General features: G+C 31.1%; 1 protein-coding gene across 2 annotated transcripts in view; it reads left to right on the top strand.

The window, feature by feature from the left end:
• Positions 1–11,969, top strand: part of LOC105257364 (lachesin) — a 139,595-nt gene extending 127,626 nt beyond the window's left edge. For both annotated transcript variants that reach the window (XM_025412644.1, XM_011267931.2), the window contains exons 7-11: positions 1,927–2,113; positions 7,289–7,420; positions 9,584–9,703; positions 10,913–11,083; positions 11,432–11,969. In XM_025412644.1, coding sequence (XP_025268429.1) covers positions 1,927–2,113; positions 7,289–7,420; positions 9,584–9,703; positions 10,913–11,083; positions 11,432–11,769 — 948 coding nt within the window. In that variant the 3' untranslated portion in view covers positions 11,770–11,969. The remainder of the gene's footprint in view (positions 1–1,926; positions 2,114–7,288; positions 7,421–9,583; positions 9,704–10,912; positions 11,084–11,431) is intronic.
• The last annotated feature ends 6,785 nt before the right edge of the window (positions 11,970–18,754 follow it).

Below are 18,754 nucleotides of genomic sequence, written 5' to 3'. Positions count from 1 at the left end.
TGGAGAGTAGTACAAGCTATTCATATTAATAAAAATCAACATAATTCACTTCATGTGTACGTGTCAAATTAATTAGTAATTAAATATATTCTTGTATATATACATAGTTCTACAATCTTAGAGAGCAGTCTCTGGCAGTCTCGTCTCTTGTCTTTTTTTAATCTCTTTTTTTTTCTTTTGTCACATACACATATATCTATTATCGCATTCTATCGTTGATCCCGCTTGCATCATGAGCACTTTGGGCCCTTTATCTCGCGGCAGGGCCGTATATTGCATCAGAAGGTTTCCCGCTTTGCCGGTCGCATTGAATTCTGCAGGATGTGTGCACTGCACCACGACCAGTAAATTTCACCGTTAATCCGTGACGCACCGGCGACCGTCATTCCTGCCCGACCGATACGTGCCTTGGGCCGTAAATGCTTTTTTTACACAGCAATATACACCACGAAACACCCTAACATGGTTTAGGTTGACTGATGCCTCGCCAGCACGTGATATTTTTGACCCGACGATGACGAAATTTACGCCGAACATCGCACACTTGCGAGATATCATTATAGATACCTGTAATTAAATTCCCTATTATTATATATAATTATTGTTGATTCTTAAATCTTCTATTGCTTTTGAATCGTAAGATTGAAACTTTGCTCTTATATAAACATCTTGCATGACTAAATACTTTACTTTTGATGTATAATATTGTTAAGCAAATTTTATTATATATTTTCTTATATTTAAAATGTGATTCATTAAAACATTCTAAATTGCAATATTAAAAAGTTTTTAATTAATATCATCCTAAATGAATGATATTTTAATTAATGGGATTTGATAAAGATATCGTATTTTCTTTCTCTACTTTTATAATTAGGAAAACTCTTTTAAGCTTATAAAAAATTGTGGAGAGAGAGATTTTTGCACATAAAAATTAGCGAAACACGTGTAACAGAAATATTGAAATATTTATTATTTTATTCAATGGAAAATACAATAAAATGTTTTAAACTAAATAAATAAATTTTTATTTTAATTACACATATACGCGATTGAAATCCGACTTTTATCAATTGTTAGGGAATTTTATTTTTCGTCTATATGATTACACTATATAAAAGAAATAATTTTATGTTTGAGTGATTTAGGTTACATTATTGTTATCACTAACAATACTAACGTAGAATTTAAATAATAAATATTTCACGTTAATGTTAAAATATCGTTGTAGCAGAAAGTTCAAACCGTTATTTATTTTATTTTATTATAAACTGTATATTTTCTTGCATGTTAGTTTCATTGAATCGAATAGGATACGTGCACAATTCCATATCTAGTAAAAATTCTATATATAATCTCACACATTGTACTCGTGCGAAGATACCCTCATCGTGTATGTGCACAGGACCGTAAAACAATGTACTTTTTCTACGGCGAGTAGTTCGAGCCTTGTCTCTGCCAGACCGCCATAATATGGTCTCTTTACAGGCTGTTTATCCTACATAAAGAAATTTTATTTTTTTTAATTCTTTGATCTTCTTCATGCTCAATATAATACGTCAAAATATAATTAATTTGTTCCTATTCTTTTGGTAGAAATGATTTTAATAATGAGATAACTCGATTATTGTTGCATAAAAAGACGTGATAACAAAAGTCTTTAGTAACATTCGATATATCTGCAACTTAAAGTGATTTTTAAATAATAATTAAAACAATCTCACGATATAAGTTGAAAAATTGAAGAATTATAGTTTATTAAAATTCAAAATTATACAGTATATATATATAAAATCTATTAGAGACTAAATATTTTTTTATTAAGTATCAACATGTAATAAGACCATTTGTTTTTTTGAAAAAATTAAATTTGCAATAATAATCTCAATCTCAAAGTGGGATATTTTGTGTTTTTTCTTGTTTCAGATGGGTTACATGGAAGTAATGGTACCACCCGACATAATAGACGATGAGACTGCAAATGGTATGGTCACTCTCGAAGGAGGCAATATAAGATTGCGATGCATCGCTACTGGTGTGCCAGAACCTACTGTCAGTTGGAAACGAGAGGACGGTCGCAACATCATTCTCAGAGAAGATGGACAGAAACAATGTAAGCACATTTTTATTAATCTTATTCTAAAATGATTCTGATTAATGCAATCTGATTCTATAAAAATTGCATTCTTATAATTAATTCTTATAATTTAATGCAGAATTTATTTTTTTTAATCGAGCATTTTAAAAGATGGAATTAATTTTAATGAAAAGAAAAGTAATATTACTATAATTAAAAATTATTATAATTAAAAATTATACGTCTGCGAATTATCTCTTTTTTAATTATACTATTTTAATATTTTAATAATAATAACATCGGATTTTAATAATAATAATAATAATAATAATAATCATAATGATAATGTAGAATCGATCTACCTAGAATTGAATTGCATTTAAAGCCTCCGCTGCTTGATATCATTATCGTAAATGATAATTAACGTTCGTCACAATGTGAGAGGCATTCAATAGACGTGCATTAGCGAATACGTACATTATACATAGGTTCAAATATAATCGAACTCAAAATGTAACACGTAAACCGCTATGCATAGTCCATGCTCTGATGAACTTACTCAATGTAAGTTCACTTACTGTTGATATTTTAGAATATGCTTTGAATCGCAACTCTCACAGAACCCGGTATTCTCGTAAAATCGAGTTATCCGGGATTCCTTTGAAACCGCATATTCTGCGAATGCATTCGGCAAGATGACTATATATTTCGCTGGAATAATAACAGATTCAACAGAGTCAAATAGTGCAAATTACATTCGCTGGGATATACGAATGGGCGCAATATTATAAACCGGATTTATTTTATATAGTATATTCCAAAAACAGCGCTCTCCTTTATAAGCTTTATAACATTTATAGAATTTATATAGAGTTGAAAAATCTCTATTTTATTATTATATTTAATTTTTGCAAAAAGTTTTGTAAACTCGACAATTTTTTACGTAATAATATTTATCACACAGTACACAAAGATAATTAAATCTTTCTAGTTAGGCAATAATTTATCTTGTATTATGTTATCATATATAGCAGTGGGCTATGTATTTCGGTGAATTCCTTTGTGCTCATTTTCCTTATAATCATATAGTATCATGTAACCAATTATGTTTTTTTTACTTATTTGTTAATAATTTTCTATTCTCGATTTCAACGATACTCATTGATTTTAGCATAATGATGATAATGTGCATGTAACGCTATATCGCAATGTAAAAATAGTGTAATAGAGAGAAGCACGCGCTCGAATTTTCAATGCGATTGATTTAATGAAACGACAACTTTGATATAACATTTCACTAGCCGGAATAATCACATTAATTAATTATGTGTTTGATGTTACAGCGCACAAAGCAAAAACCAACTCTGATTACGCAATAATTAAGTTCTTCTTTGCATCAATTGTCGATATACGATTATTATCACTAATATGTCACACTTTAATTAGAATTGTATTAGAATAGTTATTTATCGAAATTTTCATTTTCACATTCGATGGAACAATATTTCTCGTTTTAAAAAGGTTAAAAACATTTTTTAAATTAAAAAAAATGCATTTTTCTAAAGCCTTGAAAATATTTCCATTTATTTGTTATTTTAATGTAATGTTTTAGTTGAAATTTGTACTTATGCAATTAAGAGTTTGGAATTTAGAAATTCGCACATTCAAAGTATTGATATCTGATCTGATATAGGGTACACGCGCGTTGAACGATAAATCCTAACTGTGAAGCAGACGTGGATGTTGTAGAAACGGGGTCATAGGTGACGTACGTGTATGCCGACACGGTTTCTAGTTTCTCGTTGTCGGTCATCTTAGCTTTATTATTGAATTGCATCCTTAATTGCCGTAATTCATTGCTGCTACATATCAAATATAATTTATTTAACGTTAATTTATTTAACACGTCAAATAGGAGCTATACAACGGTTACGTATATAAATCATTTCTGCAATTTTCTTTGCATATTTAACATCAATGTGATGTATGTCTCCCTTGCAGAAAATAATACTGTTTGAGGTGGAAAATTAAAATCTAATTTCGAATTTATCAGGTATTTTGTCAACCTTTTTATTAGATTACTTTTTTCTTTCTCTCTCTCATTTTAAAGTATATTTTTCTTTATTTTGTATCAATAAATATTCATCAATTTGATAAAATATCTACATAATTAATTATGCCATTTTTCAATATTACATAAGCATTTAATTATCATGTTCATATTTTTGACATTTCAATCATTTTGAGCTTTCTTCATAATTATCAGATATCGATTATTACTTACCCTTTTGAAAAAGGATATTTTCCGTAATCAATATCAGTGATTTATTATTTTTTGCTTGGCATTACACGAAATGTGCATTATAATTTATATGAGTATACATAATATAAGGTACGAGATTAACGTTTGATTTTATCGCTAATAAAAATGAACTTATATAGGAGATACTTGACTCCTACATAAAGATAAAAAATTCTTCTGGAATTCTATCTATGCACTCATTCGAGATGAATATCATCGATAATATCTACTTTTTTCACGTCGTTAAACCGGATTTCGTTCAAGGGAAGTCAACGATACGCATAAAGCTTACGGGAAGAAGTCTCAATTCGCGTTAACGACGATTCCGTCGATTCTTTAATTAAGATAGTCGTGCCGACGCGGCTGGAAAAGTGTCGGAGCGATAAAGTGTCGAGGCGCATCAGCGTGGAATAATCGATCGTCTCTCGCGCTTACCAGGCCCGCTGGTAATTAATTACAGCGCGAATGGTAATTTACGCGCCCCGCGGCAAATATATAAGCACGCTCCCCTCCACAATGCACCACGGGGGTGTATGTCTAAAACCATAAATTACGGCGCCAAGTTAAATCGCAAAATAAATAAATCGATAAATATATATTGTACACCTCTTTCGTCCCAACTGTCCCGTCGCCCATTATCGTCGAAATGTCACGAGTGTGTGTATTTCCATCGCGAGGTAAAACATCACGGAAGCTTTACATTGACAGAAATATCTCACAAAGATTTATTTAACACGTTCCGCGGATTGAGGGAAATTGTAGAAGAATTGTTCTAGTTCATAAACTTGAAGTAAACTCCTCGCGATTAATCCCTCCCCAGGGATTAAAGTTTACAAGGGTTAACGACCGTCGCGCGCGATGTCGAGGACGACCCGCTTGTCGTTCTTCGCGAGTTAAAGTGCACTTATTGACCGCTCTTACAAGCAATCCGCCCACGTCACCCCGGTAATCCCGGATCCGCTACGCAGAGTACATTCCGTGTACAAGCAACGATTCTGCCGGAAGGACCTCCGAATCTCCGACGACCTGTCCTCTTAGCGTCATTCTCGCTCGAGAGATCAGCCGAGGAGCTTTCGCGTGAAAAAAAAAAAAGGAAAGCGGATGGAGAAAATGCGAGGTGGGTGGAGAGGAAGCAGACATAAAAAAAAGAAATTCTTCGTTCGTAATCGTCGCTTCGTGCAATTTTCGCCCTACGATTGTCACCATTCTCCTTCTGACTTGTTCCACTCGTTCGCTCGCCCATGTCACTCTGATCTTCGAAGCGTCGTAAAAATAGACACCCAGAGGAGTCTCGTTAAACGCAGGGGAGGACTTGGAGATTGGCGGGACGGATCCGCGGACGAGAGAGAAGGACGAAATATAACGAACGATAGCGCGTGAGCGAGGGGTCGTAAAGTCGCCCCTTTCCAGCTCGCCTCTCCGCATATCGTAAGAGATGAAATGCATAGAAGAAACGGGCCACCCACCCGGGAATCGCGATCTCCTCACCTCGCGAATCTGTCATTCGCTACGACGTGACTCCTTCTCGGCGGCTAAACGACGAACGTTTCGGGAAATTGCGGGATTGGATACGTTGTAAACTTTTACAACACGCCTTAGGTAACGACGCTCGAAATTCAATGCCCCTTGGAACGAGCTCTGACTCTGACTGCATTCCATGAAAATTTAAGTAGCACTTCTCGGACATAATTTTTTTATATTGATTGGATAATGGAGAGCGTTCAGAGGAGAAGATCTCAAACGTGCTATAAATACGTGAAAATTATGTTAACTCCGATTAAAAAGCGCTTGACAATAAAATATAATTTCTCTTACGATTATTATACAAATTCTTGAAGTATATTAGAAGAAATTAAAGAGCGATTTGACAAATCGTTTTGTTTTATTAGTTTATTAGAATTTTTGTTATTTGGAATTATTTTATGTATGATTTTTTTGACGTGTGAAAATAAGCAATGTGCATATTGCGGCAATAAAATAAAATACATATGTATCATTTAAAAACTTTGGAGATTTTACCTTACGAAACAAAATTAATAACGCAATTTTTCATTTTTCCTGTTATTTTTATTCAGTCACAAACGTCGCGAATCTCTGTCTTTCATTAAATCATTTCATATAAATATTGAATCGTGAAATAAATCATTTCTGCGATAGTTTAATATTAATTTTCATCTTTTTGAAAACTGGCGATCCCAGTAGTATAAGCCATAAAAATTTCAATGTAATATTTCAACACATGATTCTATTATGTTACTCACTAGTGCACTATCTCACTAGTGCTTTTATGTTAAATATATAACTTGATGTATGAAAAGCATATTAGAATGGTAGAATGGTTCTATATAAACGATACTATATTCATATAATGTAGATTTTAGTAAATTTTATCAGATAACATATTCATCATATTGCGCGTAGTTGGAAAATAGCAATCTATTATTAGAAAGCGCATATATCGATTACTCAAAAGTATCAAAGCTTATTATTTGTTGCTAAAACGTATGAAAATTCAAGTTTTAAAAAAAATGTATAATTAAATTGTCAAATTATCTTGTTTGTTAGATATACTTTATACGGGAAATATATGTGCTGGGAATTATTATAAAAGCTCTATAATATTAACAAATTAATAAATAGATAAAGAAATTAGACTCTGTTATGTATTAAACAACATCATACCCGAGAAAAGAGCGATTAAGAGCCATCGCGGATGGTAGTGCGTAAAATTTTAAAGATTAGTAATTCGCGAAAATTAAAACGCGTGAAAGACATATGCATATATTTTACTTGGTGCATTAATCAAGATATAGATTCTCAATTCCGAGAATACTATAAGACCCCTCTTTACCCCCTTGAAGAGACGTATACTCTATAATATTGATTTGATTCTTTTGATTCTTTTGCAGCTGTGAAAACCTTTGTTGGCGAGACACTGGAATTAACGGGGGTGCTTCGGCAAGAGATGGGCTCGTATCTGTGTATAGCCAGTAACAACGTACCACCAACGGTCAGCAAGCGTTATTCCGTTGATGTTCACTGTAAGTATCATGTCGCGCTGCGGCCGTTAATTAGCCGTCGTTACGTTGCATACATTAGTCGTCGCGTTGCATACATTAGCAGGTCAGAGCACTCAAACATCATCCTGGTTGCTTTCGAAATTGCCAAACAGCGTTTATGCCGTCATTCATATTTTCAAAAAAAGAAGAAATTTTAATTTTGAACGCAAAATACATTATGTCCACAAAATAAATTGTTAAAATTATGGATAATAATTACAGTGAAACACTGTTTGCATGAAAATTTAGGTTTTGATGCTAAAGAGATTACCACGTTGGAGAATTCTCTAGATTCGTCCCTGTACTGCATAATTACTCGCCTGTAACTATCCTTCACAAGTTCGCGTGTGACAGGATAGATGGATAAAGATGGCTGCGTTAATTAATTATTTAATGAGATAGGGTAAACATATAATAATTACAATGCTATTGAAGCAATGTATAATTAAATTTACTTTATCGAAAATCCGTTATAAAAAATTTTTCTAGCGAAGATAGAAAAATTCAAGGATTGTAAATTACAGAGTCAAAATTTTTTAATTATTTTAAAATTCAGAATATTTACATAAACATTTTTAAAATACTTTTAAATTATACAGTTTTTATTCCGATAAATTGATTTCATGATAAATGATTTCTATATTAATATAATTATATGTACATAAATTTATAGATACATATGTGTATCGGTTTTATTTCGATCATAAGCGCTCTTATCGACAGAATGTACTTTAATTATTAGGACGAGAATCATGTCGATTATTAATGCTTCTTCAATATCGGCGGTAAAACTATCATCCGGGCGCTGTGGTTAAGAATATACCGATAGGCTTGAAATAGGAAATGAGGTTGAGTTGAACTTTGAAACATTTTTCAATACCTATGTTACATGGTAGAATTTTTATTCAAAAACTTTCCGCTAAAAATCAACTAGGCCGACGTTGTCGACACCAATAAAAAGTATCATGTAATATATTAATATATACATTATTTGTTATAATTATGTATATATTAATTATTTTGAGTCTCTTGATTGCTCGATATTGTAATTCGAAAGGGTTTTACTTTTATTTTTATAAATGTTTTTATTTGTTTTGCTATATCATATCACAAACTTTTATATACTTCTTTAAAAAATAAACAAAATAATAACATAATCATAAAATTATTTGTTTCAATTTTTGACGGTTTCTAACAGTCTCTCCAAATTTTTATTACTAAATACGAAAACCACGTCGTTGCAGAAAGTAACAATAAAGTGTCAATAACATCCTCCTGGGAAATACAATCAAATTACCGAGAATACGCGCATACATTCGCAATGTTACGCTGCGCGTATCGGAAGAATAAAAAATCACCGTGCAATTTGGCTAACGGCATTCGCAAATGAAAACTTTATCAACCCTCCGTGGTCCGCTCGCATAGGGCGTTTTTTTCGCGCGCAAAACTTCCGGCCGCGCGCTGCTGCAAAATTAACCAGCGAGCTTGACGATTTATCCACGTCGTCGCGAGGCGTGTAAATATTTGAGCGCAAAGGGTTTCACATTAATTCGCTCTGCTTACGAAATGTAATATTAACTGGTAGGGTGGGGGCGCACGGGCGCAAAATGCGGCGAAACCAGTTAATTCTTGAATGAGCAGCACGCAGGCTCCTTCGGGATTCAAAATGCACTTTTCATTTCACTTTTCTTATTTCATTTTATGTTCTATACCATTTTGCTCGCTTATAAATAATGTAAGCTTTTTTCGTATACTATACTATACTATAAATTTCAGTTTTTAATAGTCAAACTGTTAACAGTTCTGTGGGTGTGTTGTGATGGAATAATAAATTTTGCAAAATAATAAATCTCTATTGCAAATAATAAATCTTAAAAAATACAAATATTGATATAAAAAAATAAAACATAAAATTGATATTTATAAAGAAATAAAAAATATTTTATTCGATATTTTAACTGCTATATTAATGACATACTTTCACATTTATTATTATATCACATTTATTTATATTATTTCTAACACAATATTGTTCAAAGTTTAAGAATGATGACGGAGTAACGTACTATTTTACATCGATCCATAATATATGACATTATACTTTTGTATCTTTAATTGCAGCAATTTAATGCTCGATTGTTTCAGTTAAACCTGCTATTAAAGTGACGAATCAATTGGTGGCTGCACCGATTTATAGTGATGTTGTCTTGCAATGTTACGTCGAAGCATCACCACACGCTATGAATACTTGGTACAGAGAAGGAGGTAAGAAACTACAGACTGTTTTATATTTCTACATTTTATTTGTTGTACAAAATATGCTATCTTACAAATCTTGTTAATCCAATTTTAGAGAAAGATTCTTTTTTACTAATCTGATAAGTATATATAATATTATCTCATGAATAATATTTTCTCATATAAAAACTTTAAAATAACACAAGTATTTTTGAATATGTAAATTGCTGAACAAGAAACATCTCTCGAGAATTAAATCGATAAAAAAATTATTGAAATTTGATTCAGTATTAATTGAACATCCTGTAGTTTGTATTATGTCATGTTACACCAACAAATTTACATTCTTGATTAACTATAGAATCGCTGCAATCAATTTCTAAAGCGTTAACTTCGACATGCCATAATAATATTGATTGCAAGTCAGAATTGTGTCAGATTGAAAATCTGCATTTTACGCCATTTACTATACTATAGTTTTATCACAGAAAGATTTTTACTCACCAGGTGACTGCGTTAATCAAATATGTAAATTTGTGAATTGCTGGTAAGCGCGCGCCATTGCTCCTGAAAAAAAGCTTCGTAAATCTATCGTGAAATTCAATGCATTCAAAAATGTTTGATTAACACTGATGGCACTTTCTCGCGAATGATGATTTTAAGACATTAGTTTTTCGCATAATAAACGATAGGCAAGTATTGAAAAGATACATACGAGAATAATTATCTTAGTTATAACAAAAATTTAATTATACATATCACTATAATGGAGGAGTTATAAAAAAATTATTAGTAATTATTATATATCTATGCTATTAATTATTAATTCAAGTATAAGTATAAATAATTTTTTTTCTTTATTAATTTCTTTCCTTTATTCTTTATTATTAATTCTTCTTTATAAATAAATTTATGAATTATATATTATCACAAAACGTTAATGTCTTTAATATTAAATTAAAAATTTTAGGAATAGAGTAAACACACATAAATCAGTATATTGTCACGTAAAAACTGTTTCTCAATTAAACGTTAGAGTTAAATGGACCATTTATTATTATATATGTTTTTGAATATAATAAATACAATTTTTTTATTGAACAGTTAATCAGCCTATAGCGCACGCTCATATTTCTGATCGTTTTTACACGAGAAATCGAATTCCCTCGAGAATGTTTCTGTGCAAGAGCTATGCAATTAGAAGTAGCGCAATATTTCCGTTCGCTTTCTATTTAGGCGAGAAGCTGCTGCGCAATGACAAATACACAATGTCGGAGTACGCGTTGAGCGACTACTCCCGGCAAATGAATCTCACTGTCAATTCTCTGGAAAAACGGGACTTCGGCGGGTACGTGTGCTCGTCCGTCAACGCGCTCGGCAGGGCTGACGGTTCAGTACGATTGCAAGGTACGGAGAATCTCGATATGATCGCAAAAAAAATATTTCCTCAGCTCTCCAATATTCTGATTTCAATACAAGATGAGCGATGCACCCTATGATGCATCCGACAATAGTACTTTACCTAATATATACTATCATCTTGCGCATATATGCATGTATTTAATAACCGAAAAAATTTTTTTATTATTAATCAATAACCTAATGATTCTTATCAATAAATCCTAAAAATTTAAATCAATCTTTGAATAAAAGTGTTCCATTAAAATATAATTTTGAACGCTGTTATTATATTTATATTATATTATATAATGTAACATTACACTAATTTCATAGATATTTTGCTTTTTTTCTTAGAGCTGCAGTTGTTCGCGAAGACGACACCGACGATTCCTAAGAATATAGATAAGTCGCGTAAGAAGATATTGCCGAAGGGCAAGAAGAAGAGCAACAATAGCAACGACAGACGAGGACACACGGGCGACTTTGGCGAGGCCGATTCCATCGGCAGCGAGGATGATTTTGGCACCACGCAGATCATGGTCGGCAGTACTCTCCAGGAGGGCCAGAGGACTGACAGGCCCTTCATCGCACCTTCCTTGCCGCCACCTTGGATCGATTCGAACGCCGCAAATTTTAGGCATCCCTCGGTGTCCGCGATTCTGCTTCTGCTTCTTCTGCCGACTACTCTGTAAGATGGCATCGGTGTCAGGGATAAAGGATTACATTAGAACTGACGCTTATGAAGATCCACGAGCTGATTCGGGATCTCGAAAATCGGTAAATTTAGAAGACTTTGATTTTTCGATGCAGGTAAAAAAATTAACATTTTAGAAGTTAACGTTGACAGATCTTTGCTTGTTGAAGACTTAAATACTTTTATATGTATTAAGATCAATGCGCCGCATGTTTCTAATTATTATGAATTTCTGAAATATTTTTTGTTAGAATTTTATGACTCAAAACTTTTCATTATCGAATATCTAATTTTGAACGTATGTGCTGAAATAGATTGGATATTATGTTATATATACATATATTTTATATCAAATATAATTGTACAATCTTTTTACAATTTTTATTGGAATATCCATATATTTTTTTTCTAGATAAGAGTCAATCTTGAGACATTTAATACTGCAGAATAGCTGCATTGTACAGGAAACGATTATCTCCACGGTTAATCATGGACAAAATTTTCTCTTAAAGCTTGTCAGAATATATTTAAAGGAAGTAATCGTTATAGAGGAATCTCTGAATATTACAGACTCTTCTTCTTTAATCAATATTTGATGTACTTAACGTTTTTTGCGATGTCAAAATGCTTTCTCGGATTACGCGTTCCGCTCTAGTATCGATCGCGAAATCCAATACCTTTGGAAAGTAGAAAACCAATCTTTTTAAGAGAAGAAAGCCTGGTTCCGACGGAATCTGACATCGACTGGCTAGTTGTTATCTTCATTACCTCCTATCATCTATATAAATGCTCTGCTAGCTTTTATCTTTTAATCACAATTTTAAGGTAAACATTATAAATTTGCCATGCCCCTTTGTTCCAGAATCTAATATCTTTGTAAAAGATTGCAGTTTACAAAGCTTTGATCGAGATTCGCTAAATACACCAAAACACATACGAAAAATATTATCTTTTTATAAAGGAAAATAAATTTAATCAGATCAATGTATGCGCGTGCGACATCATACTTAATTACTTATTCATCGAGAGAATTAATATCTCGCGATGAGTATCTTCGGACACCATTTGCGTACGAAGCTATTATAAATGCAAAATGGAGATTAATGAATGAACTTAGAAAAGCAAACAAAGGGGTCAGTTAGAAACCCCTCGTGGATCTTCATTAGTCGTTCAAAAGTAACGCAAAGGGACGCGCCGTGCGTACTCGACAATCCTATCTAGGCAGGTCAGTCCCTCTGGCGATGATTGTAAATATGAATGAAGAACGAGAGCAAATAGAAAGAATATACAGAATAGAGAAAATGGCTCTTTTCCCGAATCATTTAAATGATCCTCGTGAAGCTGCTTCAGAAAAGTATCATTTTAAAAATAAATCTACTTGATGTATTAATTTTTTTTCAGCTATAATTATATTAGAAGTAATTATTCGAAGATATAATTTATAATTAATTAGATATTACCACGCAAAGAGAGACAAATATATTAAAGTTTTATTCAAAGCTATCATATTAAGTTTCAATTTTTATGTCTTTACGTTATAAATGTTACAAATTGATGAAATCGAATTCCAGCTTTTTTCAAAAATGTTCCCATAGCATTGTACGAGGGTTTGAGGCTCGTGATGGGAATAGAGTCAAAAAGATAGAGCGTGTGCAGATCCATGCTGAAAAAAGAAAAAGAAATAGGTCTTCCCATTATTCGATATAACAAGGACTTTTAGATACGATCAGATGTAATCACTGCGGCGCGACACTATAGACATAATATATATAGACCGAGCTGGTCTTACGCGCACAACGCTTTGTTAGTGAAGGCCAGATAAAAAAGAAGAGAAAGTAAGATTTAAAAAGAGAAAGACAGAAAAAGAGAATCAAAAAAGGATTTCGTTTCTCTCATTTGTGCCTATGCAATTTTTGTTAGAGAGAAATGTAATTTTTTAAGATTCTCCCTCTTTCTCTTTTTCTCTTTATTCTTCAGGCTACCATCATTAATGCTCGGTCTATATAACTATATCTGTGTATGCGACCAAAAAGACAATGACGAAACTTTCGACAGAGTCTGTGTAAATATATGCGAGGAGATGTCAGTGCGGTATTCGACTGACACATGGAGTTAGAGAGACGCTATCTCTCTTTCTCTTTTTCTCTTGTTTAAATGTAACCGGCGATTAATCGGACTGTAGGTAAAATACAGGTCAAGCAAGTTCATGTATCGCACTCTCTCCGGCAACACGACGAACGCGAAAAAAAGCAACGTTGAAATGTATGGAAGAACTGTGTGATGAGTTCTCTGTACCATTCACATTCATATGTTGCAGGAGTTTGTGACTAAATTGGCGAAATTTCATTTTTCGATCAAAAATATTTTCATAGCATTGTTTAACGATGCTCGTGATGAAAATAAAATTTAATATATATTGTATAAAAAGCTAAACATACGAATAAAGAAATCAATAGATAATCAATAGATATAAAAGTCGAAGAATAATATATCTTATTCTTATTTTTCGTTATTTTTGCAAAAGAGATTAATTTTATTTTCAATTATAAACTATTTAAAAAATATTGCATAAAAGAAACGCAGAGTCTATGCGATGCATGAACTTTCTGATTCGACCTTAACAGTTCTTGCAAATCAATGTGCGTGTCGCTTAGAGTTAAAAATATACGGGTTGTAATTGACAAGTATTCCAGGGTATAAGTTGTTCCTTTTACACTCGAAAAGAAAATATAACTAAAGTGAACATTTATTATCAGATTGATTATAAATTTTAAATCTTTTGAAATTTTGCTATATAAACATTAAAAATGTCATTAGTATGAGAATTAAAAAAGCCTGAGTCTAATTTTTAATTGAGATTTACTTTATTTACTTTATTATTTTTTTTATACTTCATCGATTCTGTATATTTTATATCATATTTATAAATATCAAGATTTTATTTATATATATATGATATAAAATAAATTCTCTCTTTCTCTCTCTCTCATGAGTTTTTTTAATCAAACGAAATACGATAAGCTGAACTAATTAATTTACCTAAAATCTACGTGAAATCTCCTATGAATTATTCTATATGTATATATTTTTCCATTTTTCAGCAATAATGACTATCTATTTTATTAGTTATTATTGCTGCGAGATATGTTGAATGCATCATATAAAATATATAAAGAATCGATAAAGTATAAAATTTTTTCAAATAAAAAGACGAGACTCTCATTCGAGATTCACTCAGGCTCAGATTCCTATTTCACCAGCGATCGTTTTGCAGCCCCGTTTCGCGTCTTCCACGATACTTTTTTATCTTTCATCTGTCGCGATCACGACACAGGCAGACTAAATGTGCGCTTGACTATCGCAAATTGACGCGGCTTAATTCGGTCGGTGCACTTTTACGGTTAGATGAGCCGACGTACATATACTGTAATACGTATGCAGAAAACGGAGAGCACGACAATAAATACGGTATAGTGAAGTCTCATCAGATCGAACATTCATTCGGCTTAAAAACTCGCTAGAAAAGACCGATTTTTCTCGTTCTTTTCGTTATTTCATTTAGTAAATATCGTGCCGCGAAAATGTTCATAAAATTCGCAGATTTTTAACTTAATTATATTTAATAAGATAAATGGTATTTTATTATCGCAGTTATATTATTCATTTAATAAGTGGGACTTTTATGTGATTTATAAATACTTATAAATGAATTAATATATATAATAAAAATGTCAATACTGTATCATATTAAATGTACAAAAAGTATTGTTTTATTTGTTTTGCCTTAATGCCTTTGCAATATATGTCATAAATTTTCATAACAATTATAGTTTGTAAAAATCCGGCGAGTTTTTAAGTACATCACAGATTGCTTGGCGCACTCTATGTAATATATATATACAGGGTATATAAAAAATCGCGCATTTCTCTTTTCATATTATAGTTACAAAGTACTTGACGAAAAGATTTTAAAGTAAATTAGATTTGAAATTATAATTGAAGAAAATCATATTTTATATTTATTTATCTTTATTTTTCAGAGAATTTTATTCTTCAAAAAAAAAATTTCAAAGTAATTCAGAGTATTTCATTCTTAAAAAAATACGCCATTGCAACAAACGTTTTGTTTAATTTATTATTTTATATATGTAATCGAGAGAAAACGCGTAATTTTTTTTATATATTCTATATATGTGCAATATACATAATGTACATTTCATATATATATATACATATATATAATATACAGAATCTCATTAGGCAAAACCCATTGGATATCCTTTCGTCATAAGATATGCTACTACAAAAACGCGAAGAAATTATCGGCGTTAAATATAAGAAAAATACATATACGCAGCAACGAGACATATGAATCATATAGGACCACGTTTAATGTATGTACATACGCTCGTATATTACATATTAACGAATACATATGTAAGTGTAAATACCACAGGTGTGAACATTCAGATTTTTTCGACGTAAGCATTTAGGGACTCGTTCGATTCGATGTATCCTCAAACGAGGGTAGATTTTGTAATAATGTGACATAGAAGAGATGGATTCGCAATTGTAACATAATGAACATGAAAGATAAAAGTATTGCCTCTATGCACACAATACGTATATATCTACATACAGTTATATATATATATATATACACATATATACTGCATAAGATATATTAAACATATAAATATAAATATATATATATATATATATATATATATATATATATATATAACATATAAATGTGAATCTGGCTCGTTCATTAGAATTCAGACAACAGTAATTGAAGCGGACGCTTTTATCGAGTTGTTAAACTTTCGGGATACATCAATAGGTTTTGTTCCATCACAGAAAAAAGATTGGCAATTACAAAAAATCTCTTGTTACTTTTACATAAATTTATTTCTATAATTTAATTTAATAAATTTGTTTATAAATTTCCAATTTAACTTTTAATTTTTATAGAAAATATATATGAAAATCTGATAAAATAAATTTATTCAAATAAATATTTTCGTTATATAATTTTAGATTTTTCAGTTTTATCATAATAAAGTATCTGAAATTAAAGTTATTTTTTTACATTTGCTATTTTCAAATATATATAATTTGTGAAATAAAATCGAGAATTTTTTGCTTTCTTTAAATATTGTATTTAATCAAATTTTACTTAGTTTTGCGAAATATTTTTATTAAACTTTTTCGCAGTGCATATTTATACTGCCACGATTTACATTCATAGTTCATTATATATGGCTTTTTTTGCATCAGATCCTCATATATTCCCTATAAAAATTAAAAGTCGAATATAACAGTAAATGACTGAAAGTTGCTGACCCTACTGCCTATACACTGCCTATTCCATATACATCACGGCAATCTAATTGCTAATTTTTAATGAATACAGAGTAAAAGGATTGCGAGGATTTAAAACTACAAATACGCGAAATCTGGAATAAAAACAAGTATCTCTACTAAATATCTCTGTATTGATTCATTATAAATATTTTTTTGTAAGAAAACAGCTAATATAAAATTGCAAGTATTTCGCCTCAATTATTAATTTAGCACTTTGAATTCTAACATTTTTCATTGAATCTGTTATTTTAATTTGCAATAGAAATTTAAATAGTAAAAGTTTAATTAAGAAATATAGCTTTAATTGTTCTTATAACAATATCGAAGCTTAAAAACTAGAATCCCATCAAATATATTTCAAAGACTTTAATTTTTTTATTAAAATATCTATATTTTAATGAAAATTTAATCAAAAATATGTATCTTTTATCCATATTTTATATAAAGACACAAATTTATATGAGCGATCCAAAATAATATAGCTCATGTAAACGATGAGGGTTCCAAAATATAATGAGAGTCGAAAGTTGATACAGAAGTAGAAAGTTGTCTATAGATCCTAGTGGCGTAATTCGCTTCTGACTTCCGACGAACGAAATGTTAATGGTGTGTGGTTTGATTAAATGGGAATCTATGCACATGTTGAAAAGTGAATTAAGAAAGTTTGTTTTCGCGAGAAATCAACAATTTCTAAGTAAATAGTTATTTCAGTATCTATGCGATTTAATCCACGATTTAATCTCGCTGACTGCGACCGCGCAATATGAAATTATAGTAATAATTCCGACACATACCCGAAGTTTGAATTACAAATTTGAGGGTGTCCGAACTTTAGTCCGAGTCGTGTAATTGAATATGTCATGCGAAAATAATGCGATTCCTAAGAGAAAATAATTGTTTATACAAATGTTGGAAATCAAAATTTAGATGGCATATATTAATATGTGACAAAAAATATTATAAATATTAAATATATGTAAAATATAATACGTATCCTATGAAGAATGTTGCTTACGATTAATTATAAAACTGATTATAAATTAAGCCATACATATATATTGGATAATGTTTCTGATATTTTTGTCTTTTCAGTACTTTGTAGATTGCATTATACTATGTACAAAAAAATTTTTTTTTTTTTTTAAGTATCCAATTTTTATTATTCCGTTTAGTATTTTAAATTTTCATTCTTCAAATTTCACGACTCAAAACATGGCATTCTTGTAACTTGTAATTCAATAATTGCGCGTTTACGATTATCATTGTATGCTGTGGTCATCTCTGTGAAATTCGAAACATCATATAATTTTTCATCAACAAATTCTTTAGAAAAATAAGAAGAAGCTATAATGAAGCATTTCCATGTAATTTTATTTTCAGTATAATAAATAACAGTTTATGTAATCAGTTCTGAGCAATGAGATTATACACAGCAATAATAGTAAATAACTTGTGTCTGCGTCGTTATCCAAAACGAACGATGCCGTTTATCTTTTGTAAAACTGTGAATACCTTGCCTTCGACGGAATAAAAAATAATGGGAGTAATAATTAGTATACAGTTCGAACAAGATATATCGCGACTATCCATAGAACGAATTATGATAGGGAATGCGC

Source organism: Camponotus floridanus, unplaced genomic scaffold (assembly GCF_003227725.1).
Source record: "Camponotus floridanus strain SB8 unplaced genomic scaffold, Cflo_v7.5 scaffold54, whole genome shotgun sequence".
Lineage (NCBI taxonomy): Eukaryota > Metazoa > Arthropoda > Insecta > Hymenoptera > Formicidae > Camponotus > Camponotus floridanus.
The sequence above is the reverse complement of the archived record's forward strand: the minus strand, read 5'-3'. Positions and strand labels throughout refer to the sequence as shown.